We start from the raw sequence: 21,425 nt of genomic DNA, 5'->3' as shown, positions 1-21,425 counted from the left end.
CACAAGTAGAGGGGGCAGAGGGAAAGGGAGAAGCAGACTCCCCACAGAGCAGGGAGCTTAACTTGGGACTCCATCCGGAGATTCCAGGATCATGAGCTGAAGGCAGATGCTTTACCAACTGAGGCACCCAGGCACCCCTAAACTACTTTCCTAAAATAATTGTTCATTGTAACTGGAGAAATGGAACATCTTATGTTTTTCTGTACTAGAAAGATGTATTTACAAGAAATAAGCCAGCCTGATTTCATTTCATAATTTTTATGAGTTTTCTTTTAAGTACTACTAGCAAAAGGATTCATTTGAACAACAGAAAATTACATTGAATAAATGCTGTAGACACAGCACTATGCTAGATTCCTGCACAGAACTACCTTCCCTGCCCTCCAGGAACTGAGTCTAGTCTAATAAAACAGATATAAACATAATGCACACATAAAGTTCACTTAATAAAACTTTTGCATGGTTGAAAATATAATAGAAAAAATATAAACCAAGGGGCATGAATATGAAAACTAAATAATTTTAAAGATCCAGTCATACGGACAGTTTACCAGAAAACAGAATCTAGTAGTCTTAGAAGACACTTAAAATTTCATAAGATTTTGAAATTAAAGATTTTAATGTCCCATTTTTTGTAAATTTTCTTGCTGATGTAAAATAATTCACAATATTTACAAAATAATGCGGTTATTCAAATAAATGGAAAAATTATAACAGAATTTCAGAATTTCACTTAAGTTCTCTTGATATTGTGCTTTTCTTACGGGCTTAGAGTGTGATGGGAGAAAAACATGAACACCAAGAGACAAGAATGTGAAAGTATACCATAGTTCCGAGGGGCGCCTAATGTTGACTTAAGGAGGAAACAGGGTGAGGTGGAAGGAAATTAGACATTTTTTCCAACAAATAATTTGCGGGAAAAAGTTTTTAAAAGAAGTTTTGATATAGGGTTATATCCCTCTGAAAAAAACTTCCCCTTCCCCAAACGAAATAAACTAAACCAAAGAAATCACCAGATCTTTCCAAATCTGTGTTGAAAAAGACTGACATTAGTAATGCCAGGGCACAGAAGCAGTCAGGACAAATACCCCGTTCCAAAACTCTTCCAGCAGGCCCGTGAGGTTTTCACACCATTCCCACGTCTACTTATAAAGCACAGCTCGGTCAACCGACACTGCCAGAACTAAATATAACACACCTACACGCCGCCGCCCTCTTAAACACAACCACCACGGAGCTGGGCTGTGAGCGAGAACCGGGATTAGAGCCCCGCCCCGGGGAAGCGGCCTCGAATCGGCCGCTCTAGGCCCGGCGACTGCTCTCTATGGTCGGGCTGGCGGTGTGTTGTCATCCGCGGAGCGACGGCCGGAGGCAGCAGCTTAGGCCCCGGCGGGGCGTTTGGTTTCGGTTTGGCCCTGACTGGAATTAGCGTTGACGGTCGAAATGGGAGTCCCCAAGTTTTACCGATGGATCTCGGAGCGGTATCCCTGCCTCAGTGAAGTGGTGAAAGAGCATCAGGTGGGTGAGCTGGGAGGCAGCGGATTAGGAGGCCGAGAACCCGAGCCCCGCGGCCCTCCCTCATCCTGGGACAGGGCTCCCCAGCCTCCTCTTTCTGTTCGTCGTCTGCCCCATGATCGATGAAGGGAAGGGAGGAGAAGGTTTGAAGATACCCTCAGAATGGGGGCGAAGACGTGGGTTTCATTTCCGTGGGCAGAGTCGCGGGCATCGCGGCAGTTCTGACAGCTCTGCTGCGGGGTAGGGCCTTCCGCGATTCGGAAATAAAGTCCAGGGCAGGAGCATTTTAGTGAGTTCTTTCCTTTCCTGCCCGGGGAGCTGCATATAAGTCCCCCCCCCCATACCCCCCAGAAAGCAACAGACCCGCGTACGAACAATATAGTCTGTGCCTCCGCGGTTGAGTCACCTTGTTTACTTTCCCTTACCGGGACCTGCATCCCACCCCACCCCCAACGCCTAGGCTTCTTGACGTAGCTGATGGTTCATATTTATGATACCTTTCGTTACTCTTTTTCGATTATCTCAAAGGTCGTACGAATACCGTGTTCCAGGAGAAACAATAATACACTTGGACGGGCAGGGGCAGTTATTTGGAGACTTCAGCGTGCGAGTGTGCGTGTGTGACAGAGGGAGAGAAAAAGAAAGAGAAAGAGAAAGAGGTTGTTACAGCATAATACTAGTAATAATAATATCTGGCTTGTAATTCGGTATGTAATAATATCCCAGTGCAAAGGTTTTGTGTGGATTCCAAAAATGTTTATGTATAGGAATTGTGGAGAGAAATAGTAAGCAGCTATCTATTAGGTAAACTAGACTTCAGGTGATACGTTAGTGTTTGTCACATTTAATGATTTTGGTAGATCTCGTGTCCATTTTATATCTTACAGGAAAATCAGTTTTAATGTTTGTGTAGCTAATGAATCAGTTTTGATGGATAACATTTTATTAGTAGTGAGGGGAGATAATCCAGCCAACACCATCATGCTGTTTATTAAATAAGGGTTTAATCTTTTTTATATATATATTTTATTTATTTTACCAGTAGGCAGAGAGGCAGGCAGAGAGAGAGGAGGGGGGAAGCAGGCTACCCACTGAGCAGAGAGCCCGATGCGGGACTCGATCCCAGGACCCTGGGATCATGACCTGAGCTGAAGGCAGAGGCTTTAACCCACTGAGCCACCAGGCGCCCAATCTTTTTTTTAAAAAAGTACAATAAGCATGAAGATAGGGTGAAACTTCCAGAAGGGTTACTGTGTTGTTGAATTCCTGTCAGATTTGGTAAATGAAGAAAAGCTTACAAAAAATTCCAAAACAGTAGTTTATTTTTCCTTTATTTGAAACATGGTTTGAGTCAGATTTAGGAAGATAGTTCTTTCCAGAGAAAAGGGTGAAAAAGGATGTCTGGTATATTTCAGAAACAGACAACCAACTTTGGCTTTTCCTGGGTCATTCATTCAAGAAAAGTCTGAGTGCCTGCCATGTATCAGTCACTATTATCTCCAAAGTGAAAAAAATGTGATTGTTACTTGGATTGACTTGATAACATATAATTTGTCCATTAATATTTTTGTTCTGTACTCTTTGGTGCAGAATTTGGTTTGGTAAAGCTGTCTTGGCTTCTCACCATCCTGAGGAATTTTTTTTATTGAAGAACAAAAATAATCTCTTTAAGGCAGTCATATGATAGGTTTAAAAGGATAGGTTTAAAACTTGGCTTATCAAAACGGTGTCTTTCAGAAATGTTTGATTCTTGTAGTTAACAACGACCACCACAACAAAGAGAGCAAATATAATAAAGGGTTAGCAGCTGTTGTCTTAAGCAGTATTTAAAAGACGGTAAACCTAAGTCACCATGATTCAAAAGCTAGTCCTGGGAGGAAGAGATTGGGAGGAGGAGTAAGTTGTGGGAAGATGGTGGTGGTAAAGACAACATCATTTTTGGTCTCTGAATCCTCGTATAAAAACAGAACAACTAGGGATGCCTGTGTAGCTCAGTCAGTTAAGTGTCTGCCTTTGGCTTAGGTCAGGGTCCTGGAATCAAGTCCCACATCAGGCTCCTTGCTCAGTGAGGAGCCTGCTTCTCCTTCTGCCTGCTGCTCACCCTGCTTGTGCTCTCTCTCTCTCTCTCTCTCTCTCTGACAAATAAATAAAATCTTTGAAAAAGAAAAAAAAAGGAACAACTAGATAGCAATGTTTGAAATCCATAGAACATTTATGATAAAACCATGTACTATATCCCTGTGAACACCCAAATACAAGTAGGTAGGGACAAACTACCAATAGCCTCTAGACCCAGTTGGTGTTGGCATCCCTGCAAGAGGAAAAAGGAAGCAATGTGGCAATACCTGATGGACCTGAGAACAGGAGAACTGCAAAATATTCACTAAAAGACTATGTAGGCCAGTTATGTAGCAGTATTTATAACTAAGGGGTTTTAAAGGGCAGGAGTAGCTGGCCTCCTATGAACTCTCATAACTGACTTGCCAAGGCATCATTCTGAGGCAGATATAGTAAAGGATGAAACAGATATGCTCCCTATACAAGAGCAGACACTTTAAAACGGAAATATTAGCTTGTGTCTCCTTCTGTGCAATTTGTAGCAAAATGCATAGAAGATTGGCTTTAAAAGTGCACGCACTGGAATAACATGTACACTTAAAAGTGTTAAGATGGGAAAGTTTTAATTAACATTTTACCATAGTTTTTAAAAATGCAGGCACAAGAGTACAAATTATGAACAGGAACAATATCGTTCCTTAAGGGGCCAAAATTGTTGAGAGGGTGGAGGTTTGCATATTAAAGTGCCACAGTCTGTAAACAGATATACAGTATAGCTGTGGTATTAAAATTCTGTTGGAGGGTGATAATTAGGAAAAAAAACAAGTCTAAAGACCTACCTGGAAGAAGGACAATAGTGAAAGAAAGATTAAGAAATACTGCTCTAGATCAGTTCTGCCCCAACACTTACTTTACTAGCTATGGGTGAGTAACTCAATCTTTTTGTGATTCACTTTTGTCAGCTACAAAATTGAGATAATAATATTAGGATTGCCATACTTAAGTAAGTGAATGCACATACAGTTGACTCTTGAAAATGTGGGTATTAGGAGCACCAACCCCCAGCTAACCCTAGCACAGCCAAAAACCCAAGTATAACTTTGACTTGGCCAAAACTTAACTACTAATAGCCTAGTGTTGACTGAAGCCTTACTGAAAACATAAACAGTTAATACATAGTTTATATGTTATTACGTATCGTGCATTGTATTCTTACAATAAAGTAAGCTAGAGAAAAGAATGTGTTAAGAAAATCATAGGAAAATAGAAAATACATTTATAGTACTGTACTATATTTATTGAAAAAAAAATCCCCATATAAATGGACCCATGCAGTTCAAACTTGGGTTGTTCAAGGGCCAACTATTAAGCATTTAAATCTGTCTAGTACGTGGCAAGTGCTTAACAGATCTTACCTATAGTTGTTATTATTTATTTATTTATTTATTTATTAGAGAGAGAGAGAGAGCACGCTCACCAGCAAGGAGGGGAAGAGAGAGTGGGAGAGACTGCTAAGCAGGCTTCATGCCCAGGGTGGAGTGGGGCTCGAGCTCACAATCATGAGATCAAGACCCAAGCCAAAATCAAGAGTGGGATGCTTAACAGACTGAGGCATACAGGTGCCCCATATTTTAGCTGTTCTAGTAGCACTGTATTAGATTTTTTTTAAAGATTTTATTTATTTATTTATTGGACAGAGATCACAAGTAGGCAGAGCAGCAGGCAGAGGGGGCAGGGGGAAGCAGGCTCCTTGCTGAGCAGAGAGCCCAATGAGGGGCTCGATCCCAGGACCCTGAGATCATGACCTGAGCCGAAGGCAGAGGCTTAACCCACTGAGCCATCCAGGAGCCCCCCAGCACTGTACTAGATTTTAATCACAGGAGAACTGCATATGCTGTAAGAGTTTATAATCTTAATTGTATGACCTTTGTTTTGTAAAGTTGAGTTTTCATCAGATATATATGTTCCTCATTACAACTTCATCCCTACTTTTGTAGTACATAATAGGTCTTCAGTAAATATTTATTAAGCAAATGAATTTATTAATCATAGCATACTAATACAACATATAAAGAATACATACTATATAAAAACATTGCATATTAAAATATACATTGTATATGTAGTATGTTTTAAAACATGCCTATTTAAGGGGTGCCTGAGTGGCTCAGTCAGTTATGCTTCCGATTCTTGATTTTGGCTCAGGTCACGATCTTAAGGTTGTGAGATTGCCCTATGCTGGGCATGAAGCCTGCTAGGATTCTCTCTCCCTCTGCTCCTTCCCCTCTCTCTAAAAAAATAAATAAAAATAAAACGTGCATATTTAAAAATGAATTGAAGCAACAAAATCTTGGGATTGTTTAAGATTAAATAGGATTAAAGAACTGGGGCAAAAGAATTGCCAGCAGCTCTTTTTAATAGTCAGATACATATTGTCTTAATGAAAAAGACATTTTGCAGCAGCACTAAGTAGGATACAAAGTTACACTGGCTAAAAGAAACTGTTTTGAGAAAATTAGATACTGAAATGTTAATACTTAACCACAATTTAAAGCAGTATGAATGCATATTCAAAGTAAGTGTTATAGCCTACATGTGCTATCACATTTAATAAAGGAAGAGCTTCACTGTTTATTATTAAATATTTCTACTCACTACTTTGTGTCAGGTAGTATACTAAGAGTTCTGAACATGACCAAATACTTAAGTGTAATGTCTGTCCTTTTCTGCTAAACTGTGAATTCCTCAAATCAGATACCTTGCTTTGAGGAACTCACAGTTTAGTAGGAAAGGACAGATATCACACTTAAGTGTTCAACAAAAATGAGTAGGGTATGTGTATGTGTGTGTGTGTGTGTGTATATATATATATATATATATATATATATATGCATGCCTGGCATTCTTATATGGATTGGGAACACAAAAACAAATAAGAGTGTGACACAGAGAAGGGAGCATCATTTCTCCTTGGGTAAGGAAAGCTTCCAAAGATACTGAGCTGGATCTTGAAAGTGGAGTCAAAATCTGCAAGATCAGTGGAAGAAAGAGCATAAAGGAAAAAGAAGCATTTCAGGAAGTAGTAGCATCTGTTAAGTCATAGAGGTTTGGAACAGCCCAGTACATCTATGGCTTTCTAGGTAATGTATATTTAGCTTGTAGACTGTATATGTAAATAGGAAAAAACATGGAATTGGTGGGAGAGAGAACAGCCAAGTCATACAGAACCTTTTATGGTATTAAAGGTTTTTAGTATCATATGGGTTTAAGTATGGAAGCAACATGATTAGATTATGTATTAGGAAAATGGCTAGCTGCACTGTGGTGGGAGAGAAAAAAAAGCAAGCAGTCTAGTTGGAAAACTGAGGGCTTGAACTAGGACAGGAAGTCTGGGGATGGAGAAAATTATGAGATTGCCTAACACAATGGGAATGCTTAAGAGGGTAAGATTCTAGAGACATTTTGGAAGTTAAATTAAAAAAAAAAAAAAACCATAAATGAAACCTAAGTGACTAATTAGATACAGGGGTTGAGGAGAGGTGAAAGTATAAAATAATGTCAGAACTTCTATTTTACAGATGTAATAACTCAGTATTGTGTTTGGGGTTTTTTTCCTGTTTTTATTTAAATTCCAGTCAGTTAACAAACAGTATAATACTAGCTTCAGGTATAGAATTATTGATTTGTCACTTATATACAACAACCAGTGCTCATCATAACATGTACCCTCCTTAGTCCCCTTCCCCTATTTAACCCGCCCCCCACCACACACCCCCCACCCACCTTCCCTCCCACAGTCCTCAGTTCTCTATAGTTAAGAGTCTGTTTCTTGGTTTCTCTCTCTCTCTGATTTTTCCCCCCCAGTATTATGTTTGTGAAGGAGCAAGATTTTATTGCATGTTCTCATTTTCTTCACTGAATTAGTCAATGGTTACTCATCCTGTATTTTTCTTACTAATCTGAAATGTAAGAGAATTTTTAAAATTTCTTTTCTAAAAGGATAATTATTTTTTTCAGATTATGAAGTATGTAATTATTATGTAAAAATTAATATAGTACTGAGAGCTGTAAAAGCTCTTATATCTTCCAAAGGAAAATAAATGAAATTCCAACATCAATGGTTAACCACCAGTAATGTCTTGTTCCTGTATATTCCTAATGTTTATATGCAGATGTACATATAGATAAATATTTACTGTAAATGGGATAGTAACATGCCTCCTGTTTTATAGCCTACTTTTGTCATTTGACTGTCTGTATTTTACACATTATCTAATGTAAAATATGAATGTTAATCATAATTTGTAATTACTGTGTAGTATTCTGTTGTGTGGATATACCATCATCAGTTTCCTATTAGGCATTTTGATTTCATTTTTTATCTCTTGTAAATAGTACTGCCATTAATATTCTTGCGCTTACATCTTTGTGCACATTTCTGATTATTTCTCAGAATAAATTTCCAGTAGTAGAAATCTTGGGGGGTGCCTGAGTGGCTCAGTTGGTTAAGCATCTGCCTTCAGCTCGGGTCACGATCTCAGGTCCTAGGATCCAGTCCTGCATCAGGCTCCCTGCTCAGTCGGGAGTCTGCTTCTCCCTCTCCCTCTGCCTCTGCTGGCTCTCTCGCTCTCTCACTCTCTCTCTCAAATAAATAGAATCTTTAAAGAAAAAAGAAAAGAAAATGCTTCAGATTTTGATATATACTTTCATATTAATTACACCAATTTATATTCCCATCCAGACCACTGTGTGTAAATGCCATTTCTCTCTTTTCTATCTCTGTGATTTTCTTCTTCTGCAAAATGGAGAATCCAAATATTTTTCTTTTAAATTTATCATAACTTAGTGAGACAATGAATATGTTTGGCTCAATGTTTGGCACCTAATGAGTGCTTAATAAATGCCAACTATCACTTTTGATAACATAGGAATTATCTATTTTCCCAAAACCTTGCCAGTAACTGGGTAATATCATTTTTTCTAATCTTTGCTAACATGATGGGGAAAATGACATATTATTTTAATTTGAAATTTGGGGATGTTGAACATCTTTTCATATGTTTATCAGACTTCTGTGTCTCTTTTTTGAATTGCTGTGCATTTTCCATGCTTTTAAAATTTGCTCTTTTTTATTTGAGGATTTTTTTGTATGTTGGGAATGCTGACTTTATCCTAATTTGCAAGCATTTCCCTGCATTTTGTCATTTTTAGTTTAAACTTGTTTTTGATACTTTTTTTAACCCTATAGATGTAAAAAATATAGATGGCCAAGTCCATCATTTGTTTGGTTTATGAGTTTTGGCTTTCCTCATCCTAAAATCACCAAAATATTTGTATATAATTTTTTACTTATATATCTCACATTAATATTTTTAATCTTTCTGGAATTTATTGTGTTAAAAGATGAGATACAGTTTTATTTCCAGATAGTCAGCTAGGTGCCCCATCCCTTTCACTGGTTTGAAATGCCTCTTAGGTACTAAATTTCTATATACACTTGAACTACTAATTTTCTTTTTGAGAATTTTGTTAATTTATTTGATAGGGGCAGGGTGGAGGGTACGCACAAACGGATAGAAGGAGAGGGAGAAGTAGGCTCCACACTGAGCAGAGAGCACAGGACCCTGGGATCATGACCTGAGCCAAAGGCACTTAACCCACTGAGCCACCCAGTCATCCCACACTTTTACTATTTGTAAACTATTTTGTTCAGTCAAACTGTTATAATTTTTAATATCATATAAAGTAGATTCCTTCATTTACTTTTCTTTTAAAATACTCTTTCTTGCATGTTTATTCTCCTGGGTAAACTTTGGAATCGTTTTGTAAAGTTCTCACTTAGAGATTTTGATTGAGGTTTTCAGATTTTTTGAAGCAAACAGTAAATCTTGAATATACTTTTAAAACCTCATTATCACAATTTTCATGTCATTTGAGCCTATTACTCAGTGAGGACATTTAACATTTTTTTATGTGGTGCCTCGTACCATCCCATAAAATGAGTGTTTTGTCAGTATGTTTTTATGGTGTTCATTGATTCAGAGACCAAAACTTTTCACTCCCCAACTCAGAGGCCTGCCATTTTCTCAGTAAGAGGAAAATGTATCATTTCTGTACCTATGGTAAAATTTGAATTGTTTCAGAGATGGCTTTCATTAAGTTTATATAAGAAAAGTTCATTATGGGGGCGCCTGGGTGGCTCAGTGGGTTAAAGCCTCTGCCTTCGGCTCAGGTCATGATCCCAGCGTCCTGGGATCGAGCCCCACATCCGGCTCTCTGCTCAGCAGGGAGCCTGCTTCCCCCTCTCTCTGCCTGCCTCTCTGCCTACTTGTGATCTCTGTCAAATAAATAAATAAAATCTTTAAAAAAAAAAAAGTCCATTATGCTTCCATGTCTGAAAATTTAAAATAACTTTTCTTCAGTTAGTATGTAAGACAGACTACTCAAAATCTTTAATTACATTAGACATTATAACTATTAAGTTGTGCCCACTTCATTTCCTTGTTAGTGTAGATTTGTTTTTGCAGTGTTCCCCTTACTTGATTACAAACATTTAAATAAAGGAAAGATCAAGAGAGCCCAAGCCATAAAGTCTTTTTATAAAAGTAGACACCTGTTATTTATGAAACTAGACACCTATTAGCCAAAGTTTAGGAAATTTTTAATCCACATGTCAAAAACAAGAAATCTGTTTTCAAAATTTCCTTAATTTCTTGGCATAATCTAAGCTTTCTTAATTAATATGACTAAATCAGTAACTCTCAATGAAACCAAATATACAAGGGTTTAAATCATTTGTAAAATCTTTTAATGACCATGTACAAAGAGCTTTTTAAATGGGCATTATGTTACCCATATATAGGGGAAATAGACTTTAAGAAGTCGATGTCGGACTAATAGTTTGAGTATCAAATGAACCAAGTACTTCATTTGGTATTTTCCCATTGGGCATTTTAAATAAGTAGATAATTTCCTGACAGTAAATTTGATCAAGCTGTTGGTGCATTATATAGTTATATACTATGTTTCCATCTTACCAATTTCTCTTATGCATTTTTCTTTACTTTCTTTATGCAACTGTGATTATTTTCTCAGTTTTTATATAATAATGTCCCTATATCCTGCTTTTTATCAGCTGCTTTTCCCAGATGTTTAAATATCCATCATTGATTATAGTAACAATCTTGGTCACTTTTCTTTATTTCTTAGATTCCTGAATTTGACAACTTGTACCTGGATATGAATGGAATCATACATCAATGTTCCCATCCTAATGATGATGATGTTCACTTCAGAATTTCTGATGATAAAATCTTTACTGATATTTTTCACTACTTGGAGGTGTTGTTTCGCATTATTAAACCTAGGAAAGTGTTCTTTATGGCTGTTGATGGTGTGGCTCCTCGAGCAAAAATGAACCAGCAGCGGGGGAGGCGTTTTAGGTAAAACATTTGTGGTTTATTTTAGAATACTACTTAGATTAATAAAATTTTTTATTTTAAAGATAATTGACTTAATGACCTCATCTTCTGTTCATGTTTCTTTTCTGCTTAAATTCCTCCAGAAAAAGAAATAACTGATTATGTCACATTTTATCAATTGAGTAAACAAATTAGTAGTTAATTGAAGTGAGGAGTCCTTCTCAAAGCATATGTTGGGCTGTGTAGTTACTTTTGCTCTCTGTCATAAATTTTTCAAACTTCTCCATGGTAATTTAGAAATAGCAGTAGAGTTGACCCTTGAACAATGCACTGGTAAGGGATGCCAGGCCACACACAGTCAAAAATTTGCGTATAACTTAACTCCCCCAAATCTTAATAGCCTATTGTTGACTGGAAGCCTTAGCAATAACTTAAACCATAAAACATTCTTTGTATGTTGTATGTATTATATACCATATTCTTATAGTAAGCTTAGAGGGAAGAAGATGTTATTAAGAAAATCATAAGGAAAAGAAAATAGATTTACAGTACTATATTGTATTTATTGAAAAAAAAAAAAAGATCCATGTACAAGTAGACCCACTCAGTTCAAACCTGTGTTGTTCAAGGGTCAACTGTAGTAGAGAAAGCTCCTCTCTTAGTCTGTTCTGAACTAGAGAACTACAGGGTGAAATGAGAGATTGTTCTAATAGAAACATTGACAGTTTAATTCAACAAACTTTGTTCAGTGCTCAGACCCTGGGCCAGATGCTGACTCTGAGTGAACATGGGTCCAAATTGGACAGAAAAGCAAGTGAGACTAGAAGGTGATTGATGGAATATGAGAAGAGAGCTGAGTTAGGACACTTGAGATAGTATCATCCCCAATGTGTTGCACTGGGTGTAACAGGATGAGAAGAGGCACATAAAGTTTTAAAGTCAAAATCCTGGGCATGTGGAATGGTTTTAAAAAACAATGAGATCATGCTGTGTCCTTATTTATGAGTAGGGTAAGTAAAGTTAAGAAGGTTGTTAGAATTGTTGGGAAGACTCTGAGTCCAGTATGTTTGATGGGTTGTTAGCGTAATGAATTGTTTCATCACAAGAGCAGGTAAAGGAGTGGATAGAGCACCTATGAATCAAATACAGAAATCATCAAGGAAAGTGGGAGGGTACCTTAGGGAAAGCTAGCAGTGAAAATGAGAAAAGAATAGTAAAAAGTAGTGATATAAACACCGAAAGAGAAAAGATATTGAAGATACTTGAATGACTATAAAACGACCATCAAGAAAAGGACCATCTCTTATTAAAATTCAGAACCTCCGGTGCCACCCAAACTTAATTAATTTGAATCTCAAGAATTGGAACCTGGAAACGATTTTTACTAGATTCCCCTGGTATTTGTTAAACTTGTTTGGGGGAGCTACTGGGCTAGAAGTGTTAAGAAAGGATTATTTAAGCCCACTATTATCAGTCACTGTTCATTTGCAGAAATAGAAGCCTACCTATTTGAGGAATATATATTACAAAGAATTAGGTGCTTATAAAAATCACTGTAAGAGCCAAAAGGATGGGAATTTAGGTGAGCCTTCAAGAATGACTTCAGAACAGCACCACAGAATTGACCTACCAGTGGCACTATTACTACAACATTCAAGAAGGGGAATTCAGAGGCCCCCATCAGAACAGGTTGTTCAAGAATTTATTGCTTTAGTTGTGATCCAGGGATTAAGAAGATATTACCTGAACTATTGGCTCCAAAAATGTATCATTTTAGTTACAGTTCAGCAATCAAGAAGCCACCACTCTATCTGTTAGCACAAGAGCCCCAGTGTACCTGGTAGATCTGCCCTATACTTTGCTTCTCAGCATCTACAAAACTGATGAATATTGAGATCCCTTCTACTTTAATGAAACATACACCCCACAAATCCTCTTCCTCAACTTCCTTCAGTGTGGTGAAGTCATACAGACTTCAATAAATAGAGACTTCTACCTTCTGAACCTTTTGTGGAGGCATCTGATAGAATCTAAGTTATATCCACTCACCTAGCTGCAAGGAAGCCTGAGATCTTAATTTTTTAGGTTTCTAACCTCTCCAGTTATCAGAAGACAAACTAAGAGAATGGACAAGCATTTACTAAATACTATGCTGGCATTGAGTGTTCTGTGTTTCCCTAAAATCCCCTAGTCAGCTTTTTCTCATTCTCCACAGATACTGTTTTCTCCATTCATAATCTTTAATTATAATCTTTATGCATTTCTTACTTCAAATCTGCTGCCATCTGGCTTTCACCCCTCTACTAAAACTTCCTTACAAGATTACAAATAGCCTCCTTATGACTAAAGAATTATTCTCTATATATATTACTTCATTTACCTGTAGTATTTAACAGTGTGACGATTCTTTCATTCTTAAACTTCCTTTTCGTGATCTTTACGTAACCACCCTCTCTCTGCACCTTCTTGGTCTCCTTGTTATCTTGTTCCTTTGCCCCTTTTTTTTAATGTATTGATTTTACTTACGTTTCTATCATTGGTCCTGAGTGATCTTATCTAGTTGTTTTAACTGCTGTGTCTATACTGATGACTCCTCAATTTATCTTCCTGATGGATATCTCTCTCCAGAACCCCTAAATATCCAAATGTCTCATAAATATCTCCTTTTGGATACCGCAGATACATTTCAGGTTTAACACGTTCAGAACTGAAGACCACTTCAAAGCTGCCTTCCTTCTGTTTCCTAGTTCAGTGAATGTTACCACCATGCAAATAGCTGCTCAACCCAAAAGTCCCAGAGTAATTTGGACTTCTTCTTCCTCATTCTGCACACCCAATCCTACTTACCAGTCTCTTTAATTTGACATACATATTTACTTTTCATCTTTACTGCTAGTGTTCTAAACCCTCCACCTACATTGATTTAATAGTCTTTCATTGTCCCTGCCCCAAATATCTCTGTGTTGCAGCCACATTAAACATTATGGCTGTTAAGTTCTCTGTCTCCCCACTAGAGTGTAAGCTCTGTGAAAATGGGAATCATTTCTGTTATAGTCCCCAAACCTGTCACATAATAACATTGAATTTGTTCAATCAAAGGAAGGAAGCTGAGAAAAGAAGAAGAAAATGGTTTCTGTTGGAGAAACTACAAATAAGTTGATATCTTCAGAGTTTTTGTTATATTGAGTTTGGTAAGAGAGAGGTTACATATGAAAAGGTGTTTGTTTATCATAGAAATATAATTCCACAGGGCACAGTAGGGAGAGCTAGTAGCAAAGCTGCAGAAAATGTACATAAAGCAGAGCTTATTAACTTAAATGCCAGTGAGATACAGTATGCCACAAATGGGTACTAGGAGAAGCAGAACGGGAATTGGGATGCCTGTTTTCAGACTTAGGTCTGTCTAACTCTAAAACACATGGTCTTTCTAGTAAATCCTCTTGCCTAAAAAATGAGGTATTTTGGCAAATTATGTCATTAATGTTATTGGCCTTATATTTTAAATGTTTTCATGAGGAACCCCAAAGATAACCATTACAATTTTATAGTTATTTTTTATATAATATTCTTAGATCATTTTAATAATGTACTTCTTGTTTGATGTTACTGTTAAATGTAGAATGCAGTATATATAATGAATGTTTAATGCTCAACTTTTGAGCTTATTTGTAGAATCAATTTGCTATATACTTAAGATAAGAAGAGAATTACTTTATAAATATTCCTAACATTCTGTGTCAGTTTTATACTTTTGTAATGTCTACTTCTATAGCCCTTTTTCTGAAAAACTCAATAAAAATGCACAATTCTGAGGCCCATCTTTATCAATTATAATCATTTTAAAAGTTATATTCTGTGTTGAACCTCAAATTGATGAATTAGTATTTTAGTTACAAAAGCATCTAAGTAACAGTTTACTTTATATAAAGAACTATACTTTTTCCCAGAAACCTTGAGATTTTTTTTTTCCTTAACATTTAAGGTCAGCAAAGGAGGCAGAAGACAAAATTAAAAAGGCATTAGAAAAAGGAGAAACTCTTCCTACAGAGGCCAGATTTGATTCCAACTGTATTACGCCAGGTAAATTCACTGAGAGAAAAATTCTAAGAGATTGATTTTTTTTTTTAAAGATTTTATTTATTTATTTATTCATCTGAGAGAGAGAGCATGAGCAGAGGAGAGGGGCACAGAGGGAGAGGGAGAGGGAGAAGCAGGCTCCCTGCTCAGCAGGGAGCCAGACATGAGTCTCAATCCCAGGACCCTGGGATTATGACCTGAGCATAAAACAGACAGTTAACCAACTGAGCCACCCAGGCACTTCAGATTCTGAGAGATTTAAATGTAAATGTAAATGTAAGGGGTGTGTGCGTGTGTGTGTGTGTGTGTGTGTGTGTGTGTGTGTGTTTCAAATGTATTATAGCCTTTACTTAATTTGTCCTTAAAATTCCAATTGCTATTTTCCCCAGTTGTGTCTCCTCAGGAGATGTTTTGGTCACCTTGATTATAAGTGCTCCTATGAAGACCCTACTCTAGAGATTTACAGATGTCGATAAGAGCAGTTGTGGACAGGACTCTCCCAGATGCATAGAACTCCAAACCTGGAAGGATCTTAAAAGATCCCCTGTACTCCCACCATTTATTTGTATGAAAACTGATCCAGTGAGGTTGTGGCTCACCCACCTTCATATAGCTAGCTATTGTATTCAGGATAAGAAACCCATTCTCCTAGTCTAGAACACTTACTATTGTACTTCTTAAAGTATAGTTAAAAATTCTAGGATTTTAATGAATTTATCCGTATAATAAGCTTAATTTAACTTTGCAACAACATACACTGTACTTACTAGAACTTTGTCTAACATCATTGCACTCCTTTACTTTGGAAAAAAATCTTATTTACTCATGAATTCTTTACTAATTGTGGTAATTTATCTTTCATTTAAGTGCCTTTATCATAATTGCTTGATTTAGTAACCAGTTTTATCCTAATTATGGTGTAAGACTGCATTGCCATTGACTCTTGACCATCTAAACTTTTTCTGAAACATAATCAACATAGACTCAGTTTCTAGAATAATAATAATTTTCCAGGTAAATAATAGTAATAATAATAGTTGTTACTGTTAGCAACCTAAACCTGTGTGCCTTTTAAAAAAAAAGTTCAGAATCCTGCAGAGGAAATAGAAGATTGAGTTTCATTAGGGAGTTGAAACTGGTATGAAAATGTGTGAAACATAGTTTGAGGCAGTAGTAAAATTTCTTGACTTATCTATGTGACATTAACTTTAATTTAGGGTGAGCAGAGAAATGAGAAACAGTTGTAATATTTGCAAGTGAAAGATACAAAATTACTTACTTTTCAAGATAAGCATGAGGGGGTATTGACTTCTTTAGAGATCTTACACCTAGCTATTTCCTGCATACTCAGATCCAAGTTCATGTTGTCCCTGGGAACTCACTCTTTTTATGTCTCTCTCAGATTATAAACTTTTTAAAACTTTTTATTTATAGGGACTGAATTCATGGCCAGGTTACATGAACATCTGAAGTATTTTGTAAATATGAAAATTTCTACAGATAAGTCGTGGCAAGGAGTTACCATCTACTTCTCAGGCCATGAGGTTATTATCTTTTTTTATTTAAAGGGATTTTTAAAAAATTTAATATTTTAAAGCATAGCATTATTACCACATTTTTTTTAAACATATATTTAGACCCCCGGAGAAGGAGAGCATAAAATCATGGAATTTATCAGATCCGAGAAAGCAAAGCCAGATCATGATCCCAACACCAGACATTGTCTTTATGGTTTAGATGCTGACTTGGTAGGTATAATGTTTATTGTTATTATAACCTTATGCCGTTATAATTAAATCTCTAAGAGACTTATGTAAGAAGCTTTCTTGCTGTGGAAACAAATATTTTAGACATAATAAGGATTACTACTTCTGCCATTAGCAAGGTTCTAAAACAATTAGAAAATGAACTCTTTTAAACTATAGTTTATGATCAACAGATCTCTGTAGTCTTCATATTTGACCGATCCTCATGCTCTGAATAGTCTGTCGAGATCAGGTAGAGAGCGCTTTTTACCCTCATGCTTGATACATAACTTTCAGTAATACCTGATCGGATAACTCTGAGACCCAGATAAATTTAGCTTTAAATAATTTACCTTAAATATTAATTTTCATTTTCTTATTCCTAACCATCTGTCTCCTTTCTCTCTCTGCCCTTGACTCTTGAAGTATATCCCAGACATTATATCACTTGGTCTGTAAATATTTTGTAATGTTTCTCTAAAGGAGAAGGATTGTTTAAAAAAAAATAACCATAATGCCATTATCCTACATAAAATAAAAATTAACAATCAGTGTTTATATACAAATAACCATTTGGTATTCTCATTTCCCTGATAGCTTCATAAATTTTTGATGTTGTTTTGTTTGAATCAGGATTGAAATAAAATAAACAATATATGTCGCAGTGGTTGATACGTCTCACTAGACTATTTGACTTCTTTGGGCATTAGGATACTATATGAGAAAATTAAATGAAAATGCCCTTTTCCAGTTTTTTTTAATTTTCACATATTAGAGGCATTCTGGACTCTAGAAGAATACTCCATTCATCTGTCATGGAAGAGCTACAGTCTCTAATTTCTTATCCACTTCCTCTGGCAAATGGAAAGGTGTGAAAACCAAGAGAAGGTTTTGGGGATTTGGTGTGGTGGGGGAGGTGTGTGTGGACAGAATGGCAGTTATAAAGATCATGTGAGTCTAAGGTAAACATTTTTTCTTAGAAAAACACACTTTATTCCGTAACTAATAAGTGGATCAGATTTTGAAAATTGTATATTTAATGTGCTAATAAATTGGTTTTTTCTAAATAAGCATATGTTTTTCTATATTGAAATGTTTTTTAGTTGTTTGTTTCTATGAACCTGATACTATAAAAATTAGAGAATAGAAACATTTTAATCATTTTTCAACAGATTATGCTTGGATTAACAAGTCATGAGGCACATTTCTCTCTTTTAAGAGAAGAGGTTCGGTTTGGTGGCAAAAAGACACAAAGGTAAATTATATTGCAAATAAGGAAAAGAAAGTACAGCAATTAAATTAAGGACAGTAATCGTCTAACAGAAAAATGATCTGTAAAGATTTTCTCCCATTCCGCAGTTGACTTTTTACTCTGCTTTTAGTGTCATTTGATGTACAAAATTTTTTAAATTATGCCAATGTCCAGTTTATTTTTCTCTTTTATTTCTTGTACTTATAATATAATGCCAAGAGATTGCCAGATCTAATGTTATAAAGCTTTTCCCCATTTTAAGAGTTTTGTAGTTTTAGCCCTTACACATGGTCTTTGATCCATGTTAATTCTGTATATGATGTAAGGTAAGGGTCAACTTCATTCTTTTGCATGTGAATATCAGTTTTCCCAAAACCACTTGTTGAAAAAGCTATCTTTTCCCCCATTGAATCGTCTTGGCACCTTGGTCAAAAATTGCCTGACCATTTATGCACAGGTTTATTTCCAGGCTCTGTATTCTATTGAATTGATCTTTATGTTTGTCTTTATGCCAGTACCACTGGTAGTAAAGTATTTTGATTACTGAAACTTTGTAATAAGTTTTGAAATCAGAAAGGGTAAGACCTCCAACTTTGTTCTCCTTTTTCAGGATTATTTTGGCTATTTGGAATCTTGTGAGATTAACAATTTTTAGGATTTTTTTGTTTTGTTTTTGTGGAAAACATCATTGGGATTTTGATTGGGATGACATTGATTATATAGATTTTTTTGGCTACTATTTACAGCTTCGTAATAAGTCTTCTAATCCATTAATGCAGAATCTTTTTCCATTCTTTAATTTTTTTCTGCAGCATTTTGTAGTTTTAGTATATAAGTCTTTTGCCAGCTTTTTTTTTCTTGTTTTTTCTTTTATTTAAAAAAAATTAATGCAGGGCGCCTGGGTGGCTCGGTGGGTTAAGCCGCTGCCTTCGGCTCAGGTCATGATCTCGGAGTCCTGGGATCGAGTCCCGCATCGGGCTCTCTGCTCAGCAGGGAGCCTGCTTCCCCCCCCCTCTCTCTGCCTGCCTCTCTGCCTACTTGTGATTTCTCTCTGTCAAATAAATAAATAAAATCTTTAAAAAAAAAATTAATGCAGTCACCATGCTATACATTAATTACATCTCCAGGACTTACTTATCTTACAACTGAAAACTTCCATCTTATGACCACCTTCCCCTATTCCTCACTCCCTAAATTCATTTTTTTGCAAAACAAGTTTATTCCTAAGTGTTTTATTCTTTTGGATGGTATTCTAAATGGAATTGTTTCTTAATTTCTTTTTTGGGTTATTCGTTGCTGGAATGTAGAAACACAGCTGATTTTTATGTGTTAATCTTACTTCCTACAGTTATACTGAATTCATTTTTTGGTCCTAGGTGCTTTGTGGATTCTGTGGGATTTTCTGTATATGGAATCATGGCGTCTGTAAATAGAGATAGTTTTCTTCTTTTTCAATTTGTTTATCTCTTATTTCTTTGCTTGCCTAATTGCCCTGGCTTGGACTTCAAGTACAATGCTTGAAGCTATAGTGAAAATGGGCTATAGCTATAGTGAAAATGGGCATCCTTGTCTTGTTCCTGTTCTTAGAAGGAAGGCCTTCAGTCTTCTACCATCAACATATTAGAATAAGTTTCCTTTTTTATATTAAGGAGATTCCCTTCTATCCCTACTTGGCTGAGTACTTTTATCATAGAAGGTTATTGATTTTGATAAATGTTTTCTTTGCTGGTTGATTGTATGGTATTTTTTCCTTTGTTTATTAGTGTGATCTATTACATTGATTTATTTTCTTATGTTGAGCTGTCCTTGTATTTCTGGGCTAATCCACTTGCTCTGGTATCTGATCTATTTAAAGTACAACTGTCAATTTATATTCTTACTTCTAGTTAAAGTTAGAGTATTGGCCAATAGCTAAGGCATATAGACCCCTAAACCAAGCCAGGGAAAGATAAGAGGAAAGAAATGATGGTGCCTCACCATTGAAACCTTAGACTGTACTTCAGCAGGCACAAAAGTATATATACTCACTTATCTTTATGCTTCATGCTGGTGGCCAACCTTAAATGGGCCAGATCCCATGGTTTCTCATATCTGTTATATCTTATTTAGGCTTTCTTAATTCTGAGCATCTTTCCACAGAAAGCATAATGCAGACAAATTATTTTGAACTTTATGTTACATCTATTATAATTATACTTTTATGTTTATACTACCTTAGAGATTTCATATAAATTACGTGCCTGGATTACAAGAATTAATTATCTTCTAATGATGTTTTATTTTAAACATTGCTGCATTTTAAAATTTGAGCCTTAAAGATATAATTAATTCTTTGTTGATCATCTGACTAATTACAGGGTATGCGCACCAGAAGAAACCACATTTCACCTCCTACACTTGTCTTTAATGAGAGAGTATATTGACTATGAGTTTTCAGTACTGAAAGTAAGTATTAATACAGCTGTGAACCAAAGATGTGTTAGAAGGAATTTCCATACGATTTGATTTTTTCTCCATTTTGCTGTAGGACAAGATCTCTTTTAAATATGATATTGAAAGGATAATAGATGATTGGATTTTGATGGGATTTCTTGTTGGGAATGATTTTATCCCTCATCTACCTCATTTACATATTAATCATGATGCACTGCCTCTTCTTTATGGAACATATATTACCATCCTGCCAGAACTTGGTGGTAAGAAAAGTTTAATATTCATTGGAGGCTACGTTTATTAAGCACTCAGCTAATCCTAAAAATTTCACTCAGTTTATTAGATTATTGCATGCACAATTATATTAGGGAAAAAATTGGGGGTTTCCTTTGGTCTAAGGCACCAAGCTCTGGGGTTGTAATTTTCAGTGGCTCAGAAGCAAAGAAAATGACAAGAGTTAGGAAGCCTCGTGTATTGATATCTGACTCATCTCTGCCTTTGGTTATTTAAGAAAGCCATCAGAGTTGTTGATTTCACTTATTAAATCACAGAAGTTCATTTTTCTGAATGGATAGGTATTGGAGTATTTAATAGGGAAAGCTTTTTCAGTTAAAATGAGGAATCGATAAACAATGGTGAATGCTGAATAAAACAGCAGAATAGCAGGGTATTAGTTCTTCTCAAGTTAACATATTAAATGAATGATCTGGATAGATTTTAGAACATATTTAATTAACTATTAGCAGATGTTGGAAATGTGGGAGGATTATTATGTGAACCTGGAATTTCTTTTATTTTGCTTTAGTTGTTACATAGTTCATAGAAACTAGAGTCAGTTATATAGTTTTTTCTTGATTAGTCGAGTGCCAGTATTCAACATTTTATACAAAGAGTTTTGTAGAATTGTTTAGAAAAAATAGTGTC

The 21,425-nt window shown here is 36.0% G+C and overlaps 1 protein-coding gene across 5 annotated transcripts in view; it reads left to right on the top strand.

The window, feature by feature from the left end:
* The first annotated feature begins 1,343 nt into the window (after positions 1–1,343).
* The window catches only part of XRN1 (5'-3' exoribonuclease 1), a 106,554-nt gene continuing 86,472 nt past the window's right edge, over positions 1,344–21,425 (top strand). For 4 of the 5 annotated variants that reach the window (XM_044251526.1, XM_044251524.1, XM_044251525.1 and 1 more), the window contains exons 1-8: positions 1,344–1,518; positions 10,783–11,015; positions 14,977–15,074; positions 16,506–16,615; positions 16,709–16,819; positions 17,989–18,071; positions 20,426–20,513; positions 20,596–20,764. In XM_044251526.1, the coding sequence (XP_044107461.1) occupies positions 1,444–1,518; positions 10,783–11,015; positions 14,977–15,074; positions 16,506–16,615; positions 16,709–16,819; positions 17,989–18,071; positions 20,426–20,513; positions 20,596–20,764 (967 nt within the window). In that variant the 5' untranslated portion in view covers positions 1,344–1,443. Of the gene's footprint in view, positions 1,519–10,782; positions 11,016–14,976; positions 15,075–16,505; positions 16,616–16,708; positions 16,820–17,556; positions 17,686–17,988; positions 18,072–20,425; positions 20,514–20,595; positions 20,765–21,425 lie in introns of those variants that run through there. The other variant, XM_044251527.1, reaches the window with a different exon arrangement.

This window comes from Neovison vison, chromosome 6, assembly GCF_020171115.1.
Source record: "Neovison vison isolate M4711 chromosome 6, ASM_NN_V1, whole genome shotgun sequence".
In the NCBI taxonomy this organism is placed as follows: domain Eukaryota; kingdom Metazoa; phylum Chordata; class Mammalia; order Carnivora; family Mustelidae; genus Neogale; species Neogale vison.
The sequence above is the reverse complement of the archived record's forward strand: the minus strand, read 5'-3'. Positions and strand labels throughout refer to the sequence as shown.